The sequence below is a fragment of the Ascaphus truei genome, chromosome 19 (assembly GCF_040206685.1).
Source record: "Ascaphus truei isolate aAscTru1 chromosome 19, aAscTru1.hap1, whole genome shotgun sequence".
Lineage (NCBI taxonomy): Eukaryota > Metazoa > Chordata > Amphibia > Anura > Ascaphidae > Ascaphus > Ascaphus truei.
Genome location: NC_134501.1, coordinates 10,113,776 through 10,133,521, shown reverse-complemented (window position 1 = coordinate 10,133,521; position 19,746 = coordinate 10,113,776). Strand labels below are relative to the sequence as shown.

The following is a 19,746-nucleotide window of genomic DNA, read 5'->3' as shown; positions in this document are numbered from 1 at the left end:
TCTCTCTCGCCCTTCTCTCTCTCTCTCGCGCACTTCTCTCTCTCTCTCTCTTGCACCCTTCTCTCTCTTTCTCTCGCGCCCTTCTCTCTCTCTCTCTCGCGCCCTTCTCTCTCTCTCTCGCGCGCGCCCTTCTCTCTCTCTCTCTCCTCGCGCCCTTCTCTCTCTCTCTCGCGCCCTTCTCTCTCTCTCTCGCGCCCTTCTCTCTCTCTCTCTCTCGCGCCCTTCTCTCTCTCTCTCTCTTGCGCCCTTCTCTCTCTTTCTCGCACCCTTCTCTCTCTCTCTCTCTCGCGCCCTTCTCTCTCTCTCTCTCTTGCGCCCTTCTCTCTCTTTCTCGCACCCTTCTCTCTCTCTCTCTCTCTTGCGCCCTTCTCTCTTTCTCTCGCACCCTTCTCTCTCTCTCTCTCGCGCCCTTCTCTCTCTCTCTCTCTCTCTCGCGCCCTTCTCTCTCTCTCGCGCCCTTCTCTCTCTCTCTCTCTCTCTCTCTCTCGCACCCTTCTCTCTCTCTCTCTCTCGCGCTCTTCTCTCTCTCTCGCGCCCTTCTCTCTCTCTCGCGCCCTTCTCTCTCTCGCGCCCTCTCTCTCTCTCTCTCTCGCCCTTCTCTCTCTCTCTCGCGCACTTCTCTCTCTCTCTCTCTCTTGCGCCCTTCTCTCTCTTTCTCTCGCGCCCTTCTCTCTCTCTCTCTCGCGCCCTTCTCTCTCTCTCTCTCGCGCGCGCCCTTCTCTCTCTCTCTCTCTCTCTCGCGCCCTTCTCTCTCTCTCTCTCTCGCGCCCTTCTCTCTCTCTCTGTCGCGCCCTTCTCTCTCTCTCTCTCGCGCCCTTCTCTCTCTCTCTCTCTCTCGCGCCCTTCTCTCTCTCTCTCTCTCTCTCGCGCCCTTCTCTCTCTCTCTGTCGCGCCCTTCTCTCTCTCTCTCTCGCGCCCTTCTCTCTCTCTCGCGACCTTCTCTCTTTCTCTCTCTCGCGCCCTTCTCTCTCTCGCGCCCTTCTCTCTCTCGCGCCCTTCTCTCTCTCGCGCCCTTCTCTCTCTCTCTCTCTCTCTCCCTCTCTCTCGCGCCCTTCTCTCTCTCTCGCGCCCTTCTCTCTCTCTCTCGCGCGCCCTTCTCTCTCTCTCTCTCTCATGCCCTTCTCTCTCTCTCTCACGCCCTTCTCTCTCTCTCTCTCTCTCGCGCCCTTCTCTCTCTCTCTCTCTCTCTCTCGCGCCCTTCTCTCTCTCGCGCCCTCTCTCTCTCTCTCGCCCTTCTCTCTCTCTCTCGCGCACTTCTCTCTCTCTCTCTCTTGCACCCTTCTCTCTCTTTCTCTCGCGCCCTTCTCTCTCTCTCTCTCGCGCCCTTCTCTCTCTCTCTCGCGCGCGCCCTTCTCTCTCTCTCTCTCTCGCGCCCTTCTCTCTCTCTCTCGCGCCCTTCTCTCTCTCTCTCGCGCCCTTCTCTCTCTCTCTCTCTCGCGCCCTTCTCTCTCTCTCTCTCTTGCGCCCTTCTCTCTCTTTCTCGCACCCTTCTCTCTCTCTCTCTCTCGCGCCCTTCTCTCTCTCTCTCTCTTGCGCCCTTCTCTCTCTTTCTCGCACCCTTCTCTCTCTCTCTCTCTCGCGCCCTTCTCTCTCTCTCTCTCTCTCGCGCCCTTCTCTCTCTCTCTCTCTCTCTCTCTCTCTCGTGCCCTTCTCTCTCTCTCTCTCTCTCGCGCGCCCTTCTCTCTCTCTCGCGCCCTTCTCTCTCTCTCTCTCGCGCCCTTCTCTCTCTCTCTCTCTCTCTCTCTCTCTCGCGCCCTTCTCTCTCTCTCTCTCGCGCTCTTCTCTCTCTCTCGCGCCCTTCTCTCTCTCTCGCGCCCTTCTCTCTCTCGCGCCCTCTCTCTCTCTCTCGCCCTTCTCTCTCTCTCTCGCGCACTTCTCTCTCTCTCTCTCTTGCGCCCTTCTCTCTCTTTCTCTCGCGCCCTTCTCTCTCTCTCTCTCGCGCCCTTCTCTCTCTCTCTCTCGCGCGCGCCCTTCTCTCTCTCTCTCGCGCCCTTCTCTCTCTCTCTCGCGCCCTTCTCTCTCTCTCTGTCGCGCCCTTCTCTCTCTCTCTCTCGCGCCCTTCTCTCTCTCTCTCGCGCCCTTCTCTCTCTCTCTCTCGCGCCCTTCTCTCTCTCTCTCTCGCGCCCTTCTCTCTCTCTCTCTCTCTCTCTCTCGCGCCCTTCTCTCTCTCGCGCCCTTCTCTCTCTCGCGCCCTTCTCTCTCTCGCGCCCTTCTCTCTCTCTCTCTCTCCCTCTCTCTCGCGCCCTTCTCTCTCTCTCTCTCTCTCGCGCCCTTCTCTCTCTCTCTCGCGCGCCCTTCTCTCTCTCTCTCTCTCTCTCATGCCCTTCTCTCTCTCTCTCACGCCCTTCTCTCTCTCTCTCTCGCGCGCCCTTCTCTCTCTCTCTCTCTCTCTCTCTCTCTCTCATGCCCTTCTCTCTCTCTCTCACGCCCTTCTCTCTCTCTCTCTCTCTCGCGCCCTTCTCTCTCTCTCTCTCTCTCGCGCCCTTCTCTCTCTCTCTCTCTCTCTCGCGCCCTTCTCTCTCTCTCGCGCCCTTCTCTCTCTCTCTCTTTTGCGCCTTTCTCTCTCTCCCTCTCTCCCGCCCTTCTCTTTCTCTCTCTCTCTCTTTCTCTCTCGCGCCCATCTCTCTCTCTCTCTCTCTCTCGCGCCCTTCTCTCTCTCTCCCGCGCCCTCTCTCTCTCTCGCGCCCTTTTCTTTCTCTCTCTCGCCCTTCTCTCTCTCTCTCTCTCGCGCCCTCTCTCTCTCTCGCGCCCTTTTCTTTCTCTCTCTCGCCCTTCTCTTTCTCTCTCTCTCTCTCTCGTGCCCTTCTCTTTCTCTCTCTCTCTCTCTCTCTCTCGCGCCCTTCTCATTCTCTCTCTCTCTCTCTCTCTCGCCCTTCTCTTTCTCTCTCTCTCTCTCTCTCTCGCCCTTCTCTTTCTCTCTCTCTCTCGCGCCCTTCTCTCTCTCTCTCTTTCTCTCTCGCCTGCCCTTCTCTCTCTCTCTCGTCTGCCCTTCTCTCTCTCTCGCTCGCCCTTCTCTCTCTCTCCTCCCCACCTCTGATATACTTCCACCTCTCTCTTCCTCTCCCATTCTGCTACTCCCTCTCCCTAGCTCTCCCCCTCTCTCCCTTCACACTGCCCGGTAGAATGTTTCATGCATTCAGATCTGCCTGTGAGTTGTTCCTGCCACCTAGTAAGCCAAGGACAGCTCCAGCACAAGCTGATTCATATAATGACACCGAGTATAGACTCCCACACATTCCGAGAGAGAATATAAGAAAGCCAGGGCACGGCTCTTGTTGCTTTTCATATACTGCTGCGTTGATGACACCTAAAACCGTAACCTCAGGACTGCAGTATTATCAGCCTCCAGCATATTTCCTGGTGGTATGCAGGTTTAATGGTTAAAGTGATGGTGTTAAGTACCCAAGTCAGATCAGGGCACCGGAATCCCACCGCAGTGGTGGCTGCATGATCTATTTGTGATGTACTGTACTTTAGAGCTAAGCAGTAACAATATGAGGGGCCCTGCTTGCTGCTCGGTTTGCGTGCCTGGGCTGTATTTCTCCCCAGTGCTGGGTGGAATTTATCCAGTTCTGTCGGATGGCACAGACCTGTGTGAGTCACTCCCTCACTCCGCTCCATCCGTGTTACTGTGGATTCCAGCTGTCCCATCGCATAAGAAGTATCAGGGAGCGCTGAACAGACCTGATGGGAAAACCTTGAGCATGCGAGGCGCTGACCCTTCCCTGCTAACACTGCCCCGCCATCTTTCTTTCTCCCATGACACCCACAGTGACTCCCGAGGTGCGTCCCCTTCACAAAGCGCAGAGAACGTCTCCCACCAGCCAATGAAAACCCAGAATGACACGACTGACGTCGCTGTGATGGGTGAGTGACCCCGGCTAAGTGTCAGTAGTGTTAGGGTCCCCTTCGTTTTTCGTGTCTCATACACGGGGGGTTCCCTGTAATCACAAGAGTGACACGTGCTCCACCCTGCCTTGTGGAACAGCTGCTTTTACTGACACGTGAGAGGGAGGGTTCAGTGGTTCCATGCCAACTGTATGAGCCAATCAGATTGTTTGGGGGGTAAAGATCCTGTCCAGCAGGGCTGGTCAAATCTAGTCCTCAAGGCCTACCAACGGGCCAGGTATTGGGGATATCCATGCTTCAGCACAGTTGACTCAATCAGTGGTTCAGTCATTCTGGTCGTCCTTAAGGACAGGAGTTGTCCAACCCCTGACGGAAATGTTTTCCGGCAGACGGTTTGAGCGAGCAGTGGGACTGAGGATTCAACGCTTTATTTTTCGCAGTTAACGGAGATTGCGCCCACGCTGCCGATGTAGACAACGCGGTGTCAGCCGGAGATGCCACCTCCAGCCCCCCGCCCTTCTCGGGCTCAGCGGGAAGCGATTCGGCCTCTGAAACCAGCCCGGCGCAGCCCACTGCCACCACTCTCACATCAGAGGGCCTTCCTCCGGGGTAAGATGGCAGGGAGGCGCCCGGTATGCTGGGATGGAACATAAAGGACAGTGTGTCCACCAGCTGCGGTGTGCAGGAGGCTGCGGCACGTGGAGATTAGGTGGAGTCTGCACAGTCTGCAGCATCATGAATGCTGCATTATGTGTCCGGCTGAAAGACGTCTTTCTCCTGACAGAGCCGAGCTGTTTGTGTACACCAGACAATCCTGTCCAGTCACACATCTCGTAGGGGCGGGGGCAGCTTTGTCTGGGTTACACTGGGAGGGTCTGTGCTTCTCCCAGCTCCACCTCACTGAGTACCTGTGTCCAGGTTGAGGGGGTCAATGGGGGTGATTCATTAAACTGCATTAGTGCCAATTGAGGCCCATTTACTTCAGTGGAGGTGCCTGTGTGATAGTTTCCCTTTGGGCATTGGCTCAGTTTAATAAATAACACCCAATAACTGTGGTTCCGGGGCCCAGAACCATATACTGAAACGGGTGCCTCGGACCGTCTGCCAGGACACAGGTGAGCAGCAGACTGGAAATATAACACAGGATTTACATGTATGTACAGTAATCCCTGATAAATCACCGTTCTGATCTGGGACATAACATGGTGCTCTTGTTAATCACGCATTCCCATAATGCTTCTGGATGTCTAATGTTATTAATAAATAATAGCTGTGTTTATTACATATGAATAGATTTTCTAATCTCGGGATGGCTTAGCCACCCAAACTGGAGGTCTTAACTAAAACCCTCACATTCCAGCACTGCATGTCCTCTGTCACCTGTGCGTGTTCTCTGTCACTGTCCCCTCTGCTCTCTCACTGTGACTATCCCCACTCCTCTGCTCACACTGTGACTATCCGTTATCTCTGCATTGTCCCCTCTGCTCTCTCACTGTGACTGTCCCTTGTCACTGTCCCCTCTGCTCTCTCTCTCACTGTGACTCCCGTCTCTCTCTCCCTCTGCTCTTTCTCACTGTGACTCCCGTCTCTCTCTCCCTCTGCTCTTTCTCACTGTGACTCCCGTCTCTCTCTCCCTCTGCTCTCTCTCCCTGTGACTCCCGTCTGTCTCTCCCTGTGACTCCCGTCTCTCTCTCCCTCTGCTCTTTCTCACTGTGACTCCCGTCTCTCTCTCCCTCTGCTCTCTCTCCCTGTGACTCCCGTCTCTCTCTCCCTGTGACTCCCGTCTCTCTCTCCCTGTGACTCCCGTCTCTCTCTTTCTCTCTTTCTCTCTTTCTCTCTTTCTCTCCTTCTCTCCTTCTCTCCTTCTCTCCTTCTCTCTTTCTCTCCTTCTCTCCTTCTCTCCTTCTCTCCTTCTCTCCTTCTCTCCTTCTCTCCTTCTCTCCTTCTCTCCTTCTCTCCTTCTCTCTGCTCCTTCTCTCTGCGCCTTTCATGCTGACCCCTGAGCAATGAGGTTGCTGTTGGCGGCAGGCGTGCAGTGATGTGTCGCTGTGTGGGTCTTTGTATGGTTAGTGTTTGTCGCCTTGTGCTGTGACCTGGGCATTAACCTGCATCTCTGCCTTTGTGCATAGAAGGGTTAATGAGAGGCCCAGGAGCGCCCCTGTTTATTTGGTTGGTGAGGTCAGGGGCTGGGAGCAGTGTCAGCCCCAGGTAATTAGGCCTGTGCTCTCACTGGCTCTTTTATGTGCTGTGTGTGAGGGGGTCTGTTCTCTACACTGAGTACTTCCTGCTCCGAGCCGCTGGAAAACTTTGGGCCCTAAGCTGTGAAACCCCCCTTTATATGAGGAGAGCGCCCGCCTGCGTGTCTGCTCTCATATAGTGCAGCAGTGAACTGGGGATGTCATGGGGCTTTCTATACTCGCAGAAAATAGGCTTTCAAGCAAGTTTCCCAAGTCCCTGGAATGGCTGCGGAGGAGCGAGATCTCCAGAGAGAGAACGCAGAAAGCGTATTTGTGTCGGTCACTTAAAAAAATGTCCGCCTCCTTTTTTTTTCCTTGCGTGTTTCTTGGCCTGGGGTTGCTTACGAGTGTGCAAACCACGCAGGGTACGATGGGAGGAAAGAGGAGACGTCAGTGCAGACCCCTGGCATTCACCAGTCCAGGATTAATGACCTGACTTTCCAAAATGTTTAATATGAGGAGGTATTATTATAGGAGGTGTGTGACGGCGAACGCAACTTTGCACGTAAGTGCCATGTGGACCGCTCCCAGTGACATAGTGTTGTTCACATGAGACCTCTGTCAGTGCCTGATTAGCAGCCATAGATATTCCACATCTCCCCCATCCTTTCTGTGGCGCTGTGTCTGTGCCCCGTGGCGCTGTCGGTGCCCCGTGGCGCTATCTGTGCCCCGTGGCGCTATCTGTGCCCGATGGCGCTGTCTGTGCCCCGTGGCGCTGTGACACTGCGCCCCGTGGCGCTGTGTCTGCGCCCCGTGGCGCTGTGTCTGCGCCCCGTGGCGCTGTGTCTGCGCCCGTGGCGCTGTGTCTGCTCCCCGTGGCGCTGTGTCTGCGCCCCGTGGCGCTGTGTCTGCGCCCCGTGGCGCTGTGTCTGCGCCTCGTGGTGCTGTGTCTGCTCCCCGTGGCGCTGTGTGATCTGAGTGTATATAGCAGGTACGATGTGCAAGGTTTTCCTTGCTTCCTTTGCTCTGGCTGCTGTTCTCTGCTCCGTCTCAAACACAAAGACGCTCTGTCAGTCGCTCTGGCGCAGGCGCTGCGGTTTCCTCCTGCATTTAGGAGCGGCTCCTTGGCAGTATAACTGCAGCACTGTGCCCTGACTCTGGGTGAGGAAGAGCTGGGCAGCACTACTGTACCAACAGGGCACCATGAAACCCAGCAGCTCCTGTGCTTGTCTGTCTGTGTGCCCTCCGTGTGTCTGTCTGCCTGCGCTCCCCCCCCCCCCCCGTCTGTCTGCCTGCGCTCCCCCCCGTGTGCCTGCCTGCGCTCCCCCCCCGTGTGCCTGCCTGTGCTCCCCCCCCGTGTGCCTGCCTGCGCTCCCCCCCCGTGTGCCTGCCTGCGCTCCCCCCCCATGTGCCTGCCTGCGCTCCCCCCCCATGTGCCTGCCTGCGCTCCCCCCCATGTGCCTGCCTGCGCTCCCCTTCGTGTGCCTGCCTGCGCTCCCCTTCGTGTGCCTGCCTGCGCTCCCCTTCGTGTGCCTGCCTGCGCTCCCCTCCGTGTGTCTGCCTGCGCTCCCCCCCGTGTGCCTGCCTGCGCTCCCCCCCCATGTGCCTGCCTGCGCTCCCCTCCGTGTGCCTGCCTGCGCTCCCCTCCGTGTGCCTGCGCTCCCCCCCGTGTGCCTGCGCTCCCCCCCGTGTGCCTGCCTGCGCTCCCCCCCCCATGTGCCTGCCTGCGCTCCCCTCCGTGTGCCTGCGCTCCCCTCCGTGTGTCTGCCTGCGCTCCCCTCCGTGTGTCTGCCTGCGCTCCCCTCCGTGTGCCTGCCTGCGCTCCCCCCGTGTGTCTGCCTGCGCTCCCCTCCGTGTGCCTGCCTGCGCTCCCCTCCGTGTGTCTGCCTGCGCTCCCCCCGTGTGTCTGCCTGCGCTCCCCTCCGTGTGTCTGCCTGCGCTCCCCTCCGTGTGTCTGCCTGCGCTCCCCTCCGTGTGTCTGCCTGCGCTCCCCCCGTGTGTCTGCCTGCGCTCCCCCCCCCCCCCTCCCTTCCCGTATGTCTGCCTGCGGGGGAGGGGAAACACATGCAACTTATTTGGGTATTGCACAGTGATGTAGCGGGGGGGCATCCTGCGTTTTGTGTTCTGATATGCGGGGGGTGTAGCAGGTACGGTGCCGGGGCTGCTCCACAGACCTTAGTCTGACGGCACTTGCAATTAAAGCCCCCGCGTCAGACCCTGCAGATCACACGGGTCACATGTGGCAGTTCTGGTGAAATCTGCTTCATTTTTTCAGTGGCTGTGACTATGAGAACAGATATAGTGAAAATCTTCCACTTTGTTCCCTCTCGTTTCACTTATTTAGATTGTAAGCTCTCTGGGGCAAGGATTTTCTTTCCTATTGTCTGATTTATTTATTTATTTGCACATATTGAAGTATAATTCCTTGTATTGTATTGTCGCTCTTGTAAAGCACCAAGTACAGCTACGTGTGGTATATAACTAAAACACACAAACACACCTACACACACCACACCCACAATGGGATAAACTGCCCCAACATCAATGCCGCCCAGAATCAGTGAAATGCCGGGAAGTTGTTTAATATGTCAATATATTTTGATGTGCTGCTGGCTGTGTGAGGGTCTTCGTGAGACCCCCTGTCTGTGTGAGGGTCTTGGGTGAGACCCCCGTTTGTGTGAGGGTCTTGGGTGAGACCCCTCCCCTGACAATGTGAGGGTCTCGGGTAAGGCACCCCCCTGTCTTTGTGAGGGTCTTGGGTGAGACCCCCCCCCTGTCAATGTGAGGGTCTCGGGTAAGGCACCCCCCTGTCTGTGTGAGGGTCTTGGGTGAGGCCCCCCCCCTGTCTGTGTGAGGGTCTTGGGTGAGACCCCCCCCTGTCTGTGTGAGGGTCTTGGGTGAGGCCCCCCCCTGTCTGTGTGAGGTTCTTGGGTGAGAACTGTGCTTTGTGTTCTAGGTGGGAGCAGAGAGAACTGACCAATGGAAGGGTTTACTACGTGGACCATAACACTAAGAGCACCACGTGGGAGAGACCCCTGCCCTCCGGGTGAGACACTACATACAGGAGCAAACACATTCACACAACGTGGCACTGCTCGCCCTGCCCCACCCATCCTCCGTGGTACACCCGCCGGTGTCTGTCTGCGGTATGCAAATGTCCTTTGCTCTCTCGATCTCCGCAGCTGGGAGAAGCGCGTGGACAACAGAGGCCGCTACTATTACGTGGATCACAACACTCGAACGACCACGTGGCAGAGGCCCACAGCAGAATACGTCCGCAATTACGAGCAGTGGCAATCACAGAGGAACCAGCTGCAAGGGGCGATGCAGCAACTCAGCCAGCGCTTCCTGTACCAGGTGAGAGACCCCCTGTCTGAAGGACCCCCAGGTCAGACTGTTCCCTGCATGCAGCCCTGAGGCATTGATAAAGATCTTTTTAGAAACAAGACCACCTGACAAAGGAGTGTAACGTGTGGATGGGTTACTCCGGCAGGGGAGGTGTTACCACAAAGCTCCTCCGCCTGTCTCTCTTGTAGGGTCGGATGCTAAGTGTGGTAATGTCTCCTGTGGAGTCGGCAGCACTGACCATGCTCTGTGCATTAGGAGGTCGCATATCTAGCCCGGCCAGCAGAGGGGGCTGTGTATCTATCCTGGGCGTGGGCAACTCCAGTCCTCAAGGGCCAGCAACAGGTCAGGTTTTCAGGATATCCCTGCTTCAGCACAGGTGGCTCAAACAGTGACTCAGTCAAAGACTGAGCCAACTGTGTGAAGCTGTGACTGACAGCCGCCTACGCTGAAGCTGGGACTGATAGAGCCACCTGTGCTGAATCAGGGATATCCTGAAAACCTGACCTGTTGGTGGCCCTTGGGGACTGGGAGTTGCCCACCTCTGATCTATGCTGTGTCCCTTGTGAGTGTCACAACCAGTGTTTAGCAGGCAGTCTGCATGGTTTGTGTGCTCTGCAATGTGCTGCAGGTTCCTCTGGCTCTGGAGATGTATAAAGGGGAAAGTTTTGTACACACAATCCCAAATATAAGGATCTCTCCTGTTGGTCCATCAAAAGGATTCACTACCTGGGACATCTCTACACTTCCCAGCGCCATACAACCGTTCTTGGGGGGGGGGGGTCCTTATAGGGGATTTCTACCAGCTCCCCACAGCGGGGCCTGGCTGTGATTCCCCAGAGGCCTCTAAGCTGGTCAGTGATGGGGGAGTTATATAAACATTAGCACTATACACTCTTCCCCCCCCCCTGCACCTCCCAGCAATTTCACACCCCCCCTTACACACCTCCCTCCCTCCCTCTCCGCATCCCCTCACTGCAGGAAAAGAAAGGTGCATTGTGAGCCAGAAATCGGGAGCAGAGGGGGGGAGCAGCTGTGCCTATAAGTTGCTGAATGTTCCTTCAGTTTGGGTTAATCTTGCACACCGCTGTTTACTCTCACACCGGCCTGCCAAGGGACAGGCTTTATTGAGAGGGGAGGAGGTGAGCGAAGGGGGTCTGCAGGGAGGGGGGGAGGACTGGGGGGGGGGGGGCAGGATCAGAGCCGTGAAGAGCTGGGCGTTTACCGGTGGCTTGTGGGAATGATTTCATTTGAAAGGCCTGCAATATTTTCCCTTCTGGTTTGGGAGTCGGACGTGCGGGGATCCGGCTGGGACGTTTCACGGCACTTCTTGTCTCGGGCTCTGTGACTTCACCGTTCCTTCCCTTCACCTCCTGTTATTAGGGACGGGGCGAGCTACCTGTGTCCCGCTCCGCACCCTCCTCACTTTCTCCTTTTGTCTCTCTGTTTGCAGTCCTCAACCACCGCTCCTGACAATGACCCTCTGGGACCAGTGCCCACCGGATGGGGTAAGTAGCAGCACCCTGGGGTGGGGTGTAAGGTGAGAGGTGTCTGCACCTTTTGGGGTTATAAAGAGCCAGCGGGATGCGTCGTCTGCTGCTGGCACATGGGGGGTTAACATTTCATTGTATTTATTACACCACATGTGACTGACTATAAATATATAAAGGGAGCAGCCTGTCCGATGAATAACTGGGATAATGAGATGTTTGAGGAGCTCTGCCTTACTGTGTAATTATAGCTAAGAGCGGCAGGCATCCCAGTGCATGTAAGGAGAGCGCAATTCCTGACCCACAGAGCTTGCAATCGCTCTCCTCTCATCATACCGTATTAGACAGAGAGGCTGTAATGGCAGAACTTTCTGCACCCCGGTTTGGTTCTTCGCTCCACCCTTTTGGCGTTTGGAGCGCACCGGAGCAGGGTTCGCTCTGCGTCTGTGCTATGCAGGACATTGAGCTTGAACGCCTCTTATAAATCAGATTAAAGGTAACGCAACTCGCAGAGCTCAGGGTCTTTTCCCCTCGGGACTTAAAACTCGAACTCGCAGAAAACCGTTAGAGAGGAACATTTCTTGCAGATTCCAGTAACAGGAGATCTCGGCAGCCCTGAGTCTCACTTAACCCCCGCAGTGCTGTGTCCCTCTCAGACAGAGCGGGTTACAGGGGAAGGACCTGTCTGCCAGTATACAGGGATCGCCGCTGCTGTGTAACATGCTGCGCAGGGTGCGGTACACAGCCCTCAGCAATGTGGGGCTGGTTTGTTAGGATTCCTGGGACAGGACATGTGTGTGACAGAGGTGTCACTGTCACGGAGTTTCCCTGTCAGATACCAGCACACAGTCCATGTGACATTTATATTAATCGGGGAATGGCCAATTATTAAAACAGGATTTGGATTCAGCCGCAGTGGAGCAGCACTGGAAAAGTATACAGGGACGTTACAGTGACATTATTGCCCTCTGACCCAGGGTTTCGCCCCATGATACTGTGTTCATCGCCGACGTCCGACTGTCCGCTCCTCAGTGCAGGGATTGGTCATTACATGTCTGGACCACTAATCCCAGTAAGCGGTATACGTGTGCTTATCCAATAAATAAATGAAGAATTGGACAATTTTCTGGAATAAATAGAGCCCGTCTGGTTTGATAGATCTGTATCGGGGGTTTGGGCTCTTGATGTAGCTGCCTGCTATTTCTCCATGTGCAATTCCTGGATTTACTCGCTGACCGTTTGTGTCCAGATGAGCCCTTTTATTGGGTGATGTGTTGAAATGCCGTATTACAGGAGAGCCCAATGATTTTAACGCTGTCAGACGTGCGTTCCACAGTCTTTCTGCTGGAAACGTGGAATAGTTGTTTGTTTGTTTTTTTGTTTTTTAATTGGATGATTATAAGTGTGGTAGCTGGGAAGCCAGGCGCTGTCTAATGGCTGGGAATCCAGGCGCTGTCTAGTGGCTGGGAATCCAGGCGCTGTCTAATGGCTGGGAATCAAGGCGCTGTCTAATGGCTGGGAATCCAGGCGCTGTCTAGTGGCTGGGAATCCAGGCGCTGTCTAATGGCTGGGAATCAAGGCGCTGTCTAATGGCTGGGAATCCAGGCGCTGTCTAATGGCTGGGAATCCAGGCGCTGTCTAATGGCTGGGAATCCAGGCTCTGTCTAATGGCTGGGAATCCAGGCGCTGTCTAATGGCTGGGAATCCTGGCTCTGTCTAATGGCTGGGAATCCAGGCGCTGTCTAATGGCTGGGAATCCAGGCGCTGTCTAATGGCTGGGAATCCTGGCTCTGTCTAATGGCTGGGAATCCAGGCTCTGTCTAATGGCTGGGAATCCAGGCTCTGTCTAATGGCTGGTAATCCAGGCTCTGTCTAATGGCTGGGAATCCAGGCTCTGTCTAATGGCTGGGAATCCAGGCTCTGTCTAATGGCTGGTAATCCAGGCGCTGTCTAATGACTGGGAATCCAGGCTCTGTCTAATGGCTGGGAATCCAGGCTCTGTCTAATGGCTGGGAATCCAGGCTCTGTCTAATGGCTGGGAATCCAGGCGCTGTCTAATGGCTGGGAATCCAGGCTCTGTCTAATGACTGGGAATCCAGGTGCTGTCTAATGGCTGGGAATCCAGGCGCAGTCTGGTGGCTGGGAATCCAGGCTCTGTCTAATGGCTGGGAATCCAGGCTCTGTCTAATGGCTGGGAATCCAGGCGCTGTCTAATGGCTGGGAATCCAGGCTCTGTCTAATGGCTGGGAATCCAGGCGCTGTCTAATGGCTGGGAATCCAGGCTCTGTCTAATGGCTGGGAATCCAGGCGCTGTCTAATGGCTGGGAATCCAGGCGCAGTCTGGTGGCTGGGAATCCAGGCTCTGTCTAATGGCTGGGAATCCAGGCTCTGTCTAATGGCTGGGAATCCAGGCGCTGTCTAATGGCTGGGAATCCAGGCTCTGTCTAATGGCTGGGAATCCAGGCGCTGTCTAATGGCTGGGAATCCAGGCTCTGTCTAATGGCTGGGAATCCAGGCGCTGTCTAATGGCTGGGAATCCAGGCTCTGTCTAATGGCTGGGAATCCAGGCTCTGTCTAATGACTGGGAATCCAGGCTCTGTCTAATGGCTGGGAATCCAGGCGCTGTCTAATGGCTGGGAATCCAGGCTCTGTCTAATGGCTGGGAATCCAGGCGCTGTCTAGTGGCTGGGAATCCAGGCGCTGTCTAATGGCTGAGAATCCAGGTGCTGTCTGGTGCTGGGAATCCAGGCGCTGTCTAATGGCTGGGAATCCAGGCGCTGTCTAATGGCTGGGAATCCAGGTGCTGTCTAATGCTGGGAATCCAGGCTCTGTCTAATGACTGGGAATCCAGGCGCTGTCTAATGGCTGGGAATCCAGGCGCTGTCTAATGGCTGGGAATCCAGGCGCTGTCTAATGACTGGGAATCCAGGCGCTCTCTAATGACTGGGAATCCAGGCTCTGTCTAATGGCTGGGAATCCAGGCGCTCTCTAATGGCTGGGAATCCAGGCGCTGTCTAATGGCTGGGAATCCAGGCGCTGTCTAATGGCTGGGAATCCAGGCTCTGTCTAATGCTGGGAATCCAGGCTCTGTCTAATGGCTGGGAATCCAGGCGCTGTCTAATGGCTGGGAAGCCAGGCGCTGTCTAATGACTGGGAATCCAGGCGCTGTCTAATGGCTGGGAATCCAGGCGCTGTCTAATAGCTGGGAATCCAGGCGCTATCTAATGGCTGGGAATCCAGGCTCTGTCTAATGGCTGGGAATCCAGGCGCTGTCTAATGGCTGGGAATCCAGGCGCTGTCTAATGACTGGGAATCCAGGCTCTGTCTAATGGCTGGGAATCCAGGCGCTCTCTAATGGCTGGGAATCCAGGCGCTCTCTAATGGCTGGGAATCCAGGCGCTGTCTAATGGCTGGGAATCCAGGTTCTGTCTGATGGCTGGGAATCCAGGCTCTGTCTAATGACTGGGAATCCAGGCGCTGTCTAATGGCTGGGAATCCAGGCTCTGTCTAATAGCTGGGAATCCAGGCTCTGTCTAATGACTGGGAATCCAGGCTCTGTCTAATGGCTGGGAATCCAGGCTCTGTCTAATGGCTGGGAATCCAGGCGCTGTCTAATGGCTGGGAATCCAGGCTCTGTCTAATGACTGGGAATCCAGGCTCTGTCTAATGGCTGGGAATCCAGGCTCTGTCTAATGACTGGGAATCCAGGCGCTGTCTAGTGGCTGGGAATCCAGGTGCTGTCTAATGCTGGGAATCCAGGCGCTGTCTAATGGCTGGGAATCCAGGCTCTGTCTAATGGCTGGGAATCCAGGCGCTGTCTAATGGCTGGGAATCCAGGCTCTGTCTAATGACTGGGAATCCAGGCTCTGTCTAATGGCTGGGAATCCAGGCTCTGTCTAATGGCTGGGAATCCAGGCTCTGTCTAATGGCTGGGAATCCAGGCTCTGTCTAATGGCTGGGAATCCAGGCTCTGTCTAATGGCTGGGAATCCAGGCTCTGTCTAATGGCTGGGAATCCAGGTGCTGTCTAATGCTGGGAATCCAGGCGCTGTCTAATGGCTGGGAATCCAGGCTCTGTCTAATGGCTGGGAATCCAGGCGCTGTCTAATGGCTGGGAATCCAGGCTCTGTCTAATGACTGGGAATCCAGGCTCTGTCTAATGGCTGGGAATCCAGGCTCTGTCTAATGGCTGGGAATCCAGGCTCTGTCTAATGGCTGGGAATCCAGGCTCTGTCTAATGGCTGGGAATCCAGGCTCTGTATGATGGCTGGGAATCCAGGCGCTGTCTAATGACTGGGAATCCAGGCTCTGTCTAATGACTGGGAATCCAGGCTCTGTCTGGTGGCTGGGAATCCAGGCTCTGTCTAATGGCTGGGAATCCAGGCTCTGTCTAATGGCTGGGAATCCAGGCTCTGTCTAATGGCTGGGAATCCAGGCTCTGTCTAATGGCTGGGAATCCAGGCTCTGTCTAATGGCTGGGAATCCAGGTGCTGTCTAATGACTGGGAATCCAGGCGCTGTCTAGTGGCTGGGAATCCAGGCTCTGTCTAATGGCTGGGAATCCAGGCTCTGTCTAATGACTGGGAATCCAGGCTCTGTTTAATGGCTGGGAATCCAGGCGCTGTCTAATGACTGGGAATCCAGGCGCTGTCTAGTGGCTGGGAATCCAGGCGCTGTCTAGTGGCTGGGAATCCAGGCGCTCTCTAATGACTGGGAATCCAGGCTCTGTCTAATGACTGGGAATCCAGGCTCTGTCTAGTGGCTGGGAATCCAGGCTCTGTCTAGTGGCTGGGAATCCAGGCTCTGTCTAGTGGCTGGGAATCCAGGCTCTGTCTAGTGGCTGGGAATCCAGGCTCTGTCTAGTGGCTGGGAATCCAGGCTCTGTCTGGTGTCTGGGAATCCAGGCGCTGTCTAATGACTGGGAATCCAGGCGCTGTCTAATGGCTGGGAATCCAGGCTCTGTCTGGTGGCTGGGAATCCAGGCTCTGTCTAATGGCTGGGAATCCAGGCTCTGTCTAATGGCTGGGAATCCAGGCGCTGTCTAATGACTGGGAATCCAGGCTCTGTCTAATGGCTGGGAATCCAGGCTCTGTCTAATGGCTGGGAATCCAGGCGCTGTCTAATGACTGGGAATCCAGGCGCTGTCTAATGGCTGGGAATCCAGGCGCTGTCTAATGACTGGGAATCCAGGCGCTGTCTAGTGGCTGGGAATCCAGGCTCTGTCTAATGGCTGGGAATCCAGGCGCTGTCTAATGACTGGGAATCCAGGCGCTGTCTAGTGGCTGGGAATCCAGGCTCTGTCTAATGGCTGGGAATCCAGGCTCTGTCTAATGACTGGGAATCCAGGCTCTGTCTAATGGCTGGGAATCCAGGCTCTGTCTAATGACTGGGAATCCAGGCTCTGTTTAATGGCTGGGAATCCAGGCTCTGTCTGGTGGCTGGGAATCCAGGCTCTGTCTAATGGCTGGGAATCCAGGCGCTCTCTAATGACTGGGAATCCAGGCTCTGTCTAATGACTGGGAATCCAGGCTCTGTCTAGTGGCTGGGAAGCCAGGCTCTGTCTAGTGGCTGGGAATCCAGGCTCTGTCTAGTGGCTGGGAATCCAGGCTCTGTCTAGTGGCTGGGAATCCAGGCTCTGTCTGGTGTCTGGGAATCCAGGCGCTGTCTAATGACTGGGAATCCAGGCGCTGTCTAATGGCTGGGAATCCAGGCTCTGTCTGGTGGCTGGGAATCCAGGCTCTGTCTAATGGCTGGGAATCCAGGCTCTGTCTAATGGCTGGGAATCCAGGCGCTGTCTAATGACTGGGAATCCAGGCTCTGTCTAATGGCTGGGAATCCAGGCTCTGTCTAATGGCTGGGAATCCAGGCGCTGTCTAATGACTGGGAATCCAGGCGCTGTCTAATGGCTGGGAATCCAGGCTCTGTCTGGTGGCTGGGAAGCCAGGCTCTGTCTGGTGGCTGGGAAGCCAGGCTCTGTCTGGTGGCTGGGAATCCAGGCTCTGTCTGGTGGCTGGGAAGCCAGGCTCTGTCTGGTGGCTGGGAATCCAGGCGCTGTCTAATGACTGGGAATCCAGGCTCTGTTTAATGGCTGGGAATCCAGGCGCTGTCTAATGACTGGGAATCCAGGCGCTGTCTAGTGGCTGGGAATCCAGGCTCTGTCTAATGGCTGGGAATCCAGGCTCTGTCTAATGGCTGGGAATCCAGGCTCTGTCTAATGACTGGGAATCCAGGCTCTGTCTAATGGCTGGGAATCCAGGCGCTGTCTAATGACTGGGAATCCAGGCGCTGTCTAGTGGCTGGGAATCCAGGCGCTGTCTAATGGCTGGGAATCCAGGCGCTCTCTAATGACTGGGAATCCAGGCTCTGTCTAATGACTGGGAATCCAGGCTCTGTCTAGTGGCTGGGAAGCCAGGCTCTGTCTAATGGCTGGGAAGCCAGGCTCTGTCTAATGGCTGGGAAGCCAGGCTCTGTCTAATGGCTGGGAATGCAGCCTGTGTGCAGGCTCTGTCTGGTGGCTGGGAAGCCAGGCTCTGTCTAATGGCTGGGAATCCAGGCTCTGTCTGGTGGCTGGGAAGCCAGGCTCTGTCTGGTGGCTGGGAATGCAGCCTGTGTGCAGGCTCTGTCTGGTGGCTGGGAAGCCAGGCTCTGTCTGGTGGCTGGGAAGCCAGGCTCTGTCTGGTGGCTGGGAAGCCAGGCTCTGTCTGGTGGCTGGGAAGCCAGGCTCTGTCTGGTGGCTGGGAAGCCAGGCTCTGTCTGGTGGCTGGGAAGCCAGGCTCTGTCTGGTGGCTGGGAAGCCAGGCTCTGTCTGGTAGCTGGGAAGCCAGGCTCTGTCTGGTGGCTGGGAAGCCAGGCTCTGTCTGGTGGCTGGGAAGCCAGGCTCTGTCTGGTGGCTGGGAAGCCAGGCTCTGTCTGGTGGCTGGGAAGCCAGGCTCTATCTGGTGGCTGGGAAGCCAGGCTCTGTCTGGCGGCTGGGAAGCCAGGCTCTGTCTGGCGGCTGGGAAGCCAGGCTCTGTCTGGCGGCTGGGAAGCCAGGCTCTGTCTGGCGGCTGGGAAGCCAGGCTCTGTCTGGCGGCTGGGAAGCCAGGCTCTGTCTGGCGGCTGGGAAGCCAGGCTCTGTCTGGTGGCTGGGAAGCCAGGCTCTGTCTGGTGGCTGGGAATGCAGCCTGTGTGCAGGCTCTGTCTGGTGGCTGGGAAGCCAGGCTCTGTCTGGTGGCTGGGAAGCCAGGCTCTGTCTGGCGGCTGGGAAGCCAGGCTCTGTCTGGCGGCTGGGAAGCCAGGCTCTGTCTGGCGGCTGGGAAGCCAGGCTCTGTCTGGCGGCTGGGAAGCCAGGCTCTGTCTGGCGGCTGGGAAGCCAGGCTCTGTCTGGCGGCTGGGAAGCCAGGCTCTGTCTGGCGGCTGGGAAGCCAGGCTCTGTCTGGCGGCTGGGAAGCCAGGCTCTGTCTGGCGGCTGGGAAGCCAGGCTCTGTCTGGCGGCTGGGAAGCCAGGCTCTGTCTGGCGGCTGGGAAGCCAGGCTCTGTCTGGCGGCTGGGAAGCCAGGCTCTGTCTGGTGGCTGGGAATGCAGCCTGTGTGCAGGCTCTGTCTGGTGGCTGGGAAGCCAGGCTCTGTCTGGTGGCTGGGAAGCCAGGCTCTGTCTGGTGGCTGGGAAGCCAGGCTCTGTCTGGTGGCTGGGAAGCCAGGCTCTGTCTGGTGGCTGGGAAGCCAGGCTCTGTCTGGTGGCTGGGAATGCAGCCTGTGTGCAGGCTCTGTCTGTAGACATTCATGTAATGTAATCCTGCCTGGGTTGTGCCTGCGCAGCGCTCCAGACTCGGGATGAGCGTGTCCTGAATCTGTGTGCAGCTCGGCTGTATTTCATGCTGTTATTCTGTTGGCTGTAGGACAGGGGTGGGCAACTCCAGTCCTCAAGGGCCACCAACAGATCAGGTTTTCAAGCTATCCCTGCTTCAGCACAGGTGGCTCAGACTGAGCCACCGATTGAGCCACCTGTGCTGAAGCAGGGATATCCTCAAAACCAGACCTGTTGGTGGCCCTTGAGGACTGGAGTTGGCCGGCCCTGTTAGTGTAGGCGATCACGATGCAGCAGCCTTGCCTGTGTGTGTGACTGCGGGGGAGCTGGCAGGCTTATGCTGTGTGTTTGCAGTCAGGGCCCCGGTGCTGTGGGGGATGTAACAAGTCACAGGTCTGAGCAGTAACGTGGTGGCTGCTCCCTGTCTGAGTCCAGGCCAAGCTATGCTCCCCCCCCAAACCCCCACCCCCTGTGTGTGCCGGCACTCTGCATCTCACTCACAAGCTGCTCCCTGTCTGAGTCCAGGCCAGGCTGTGCCCCCCCCCCCCCCACCCCCTGTGTGTGCCGGCACTCTGCATCTCACTCACAAGCTGCTCCCTGTCTGAGTCCAGGCCAGGCTGTGCCCCTCTCCCCCCCCCCCCAACCCCCTGTGTGTGCCGGCACTCTGCATCTCGCTCACAAGCTGCTCCCTGTCTGAGTCCAGGCCAGGCTGTGCTCCCCTCCCCCCCCCACCCCCTGTGTGTGCCGGCACTCTGCATCTCACTCACAAGCTGCTCCCTGTCTGAGCCGCGGCTATGGGGAATTGGGAGCAGGAAATGGAGGCTGCACATTGTGTGTGTGTGTGTGTGTGTGTGTGTGTGTGTGTGTGTGTGTGTGTGTGTGTGTGTGTGTGTGTGTGTGTGTGTGTGTGTGTGTGTGTGTGGTGATACTGTACCTTTTTTATTTGGACTAACAATTTATGTGATGGGACGCGTCCTATGACATAAATTGTTAGTCCAAATAAAAAAGGTACAGTATCACCACACACACACACACACACACACGAAACGCGTAGGAGGATGTTGCTACTTCCAGGCGCCGCTTTGCTGTTTCTCCGCTGATT

At 56.5% G+C, this 19,746-nt stretch overlaps 1 protein-coding gene across 1 annotated transcript in view; it reads left to right on the top strand.

Moving 5' to 3' along the window:
* WWP2 (WW domain containing E3 ubiquitin protein ligase 2) overlaps positions 1 to 19,746 on the top strand; it is a 59,083-nt gene that overhangs the window by 27,010 nt on the left and 12,327 nt on the right. Inside the window, 6 exon segments of the mRNA XM_075577212.1 lie at positions 3,773 to 3,867; positions 4,290 to 4,458; positions 8,983 to 9,072; positions 9,209 to 9,383; positions 10,825 to 10,879; positions 17,465 to 18,621. Coding sequence (XP_075433327.1) covers positions 3,773 to 3,867; positions 4,290 to 4,458; positions 8,983 to 9,072; positions 9,209 to 9,383; positions 10,825 to 10,879; positions 17,465 to 18,621 — 1,741 coding nt within the window.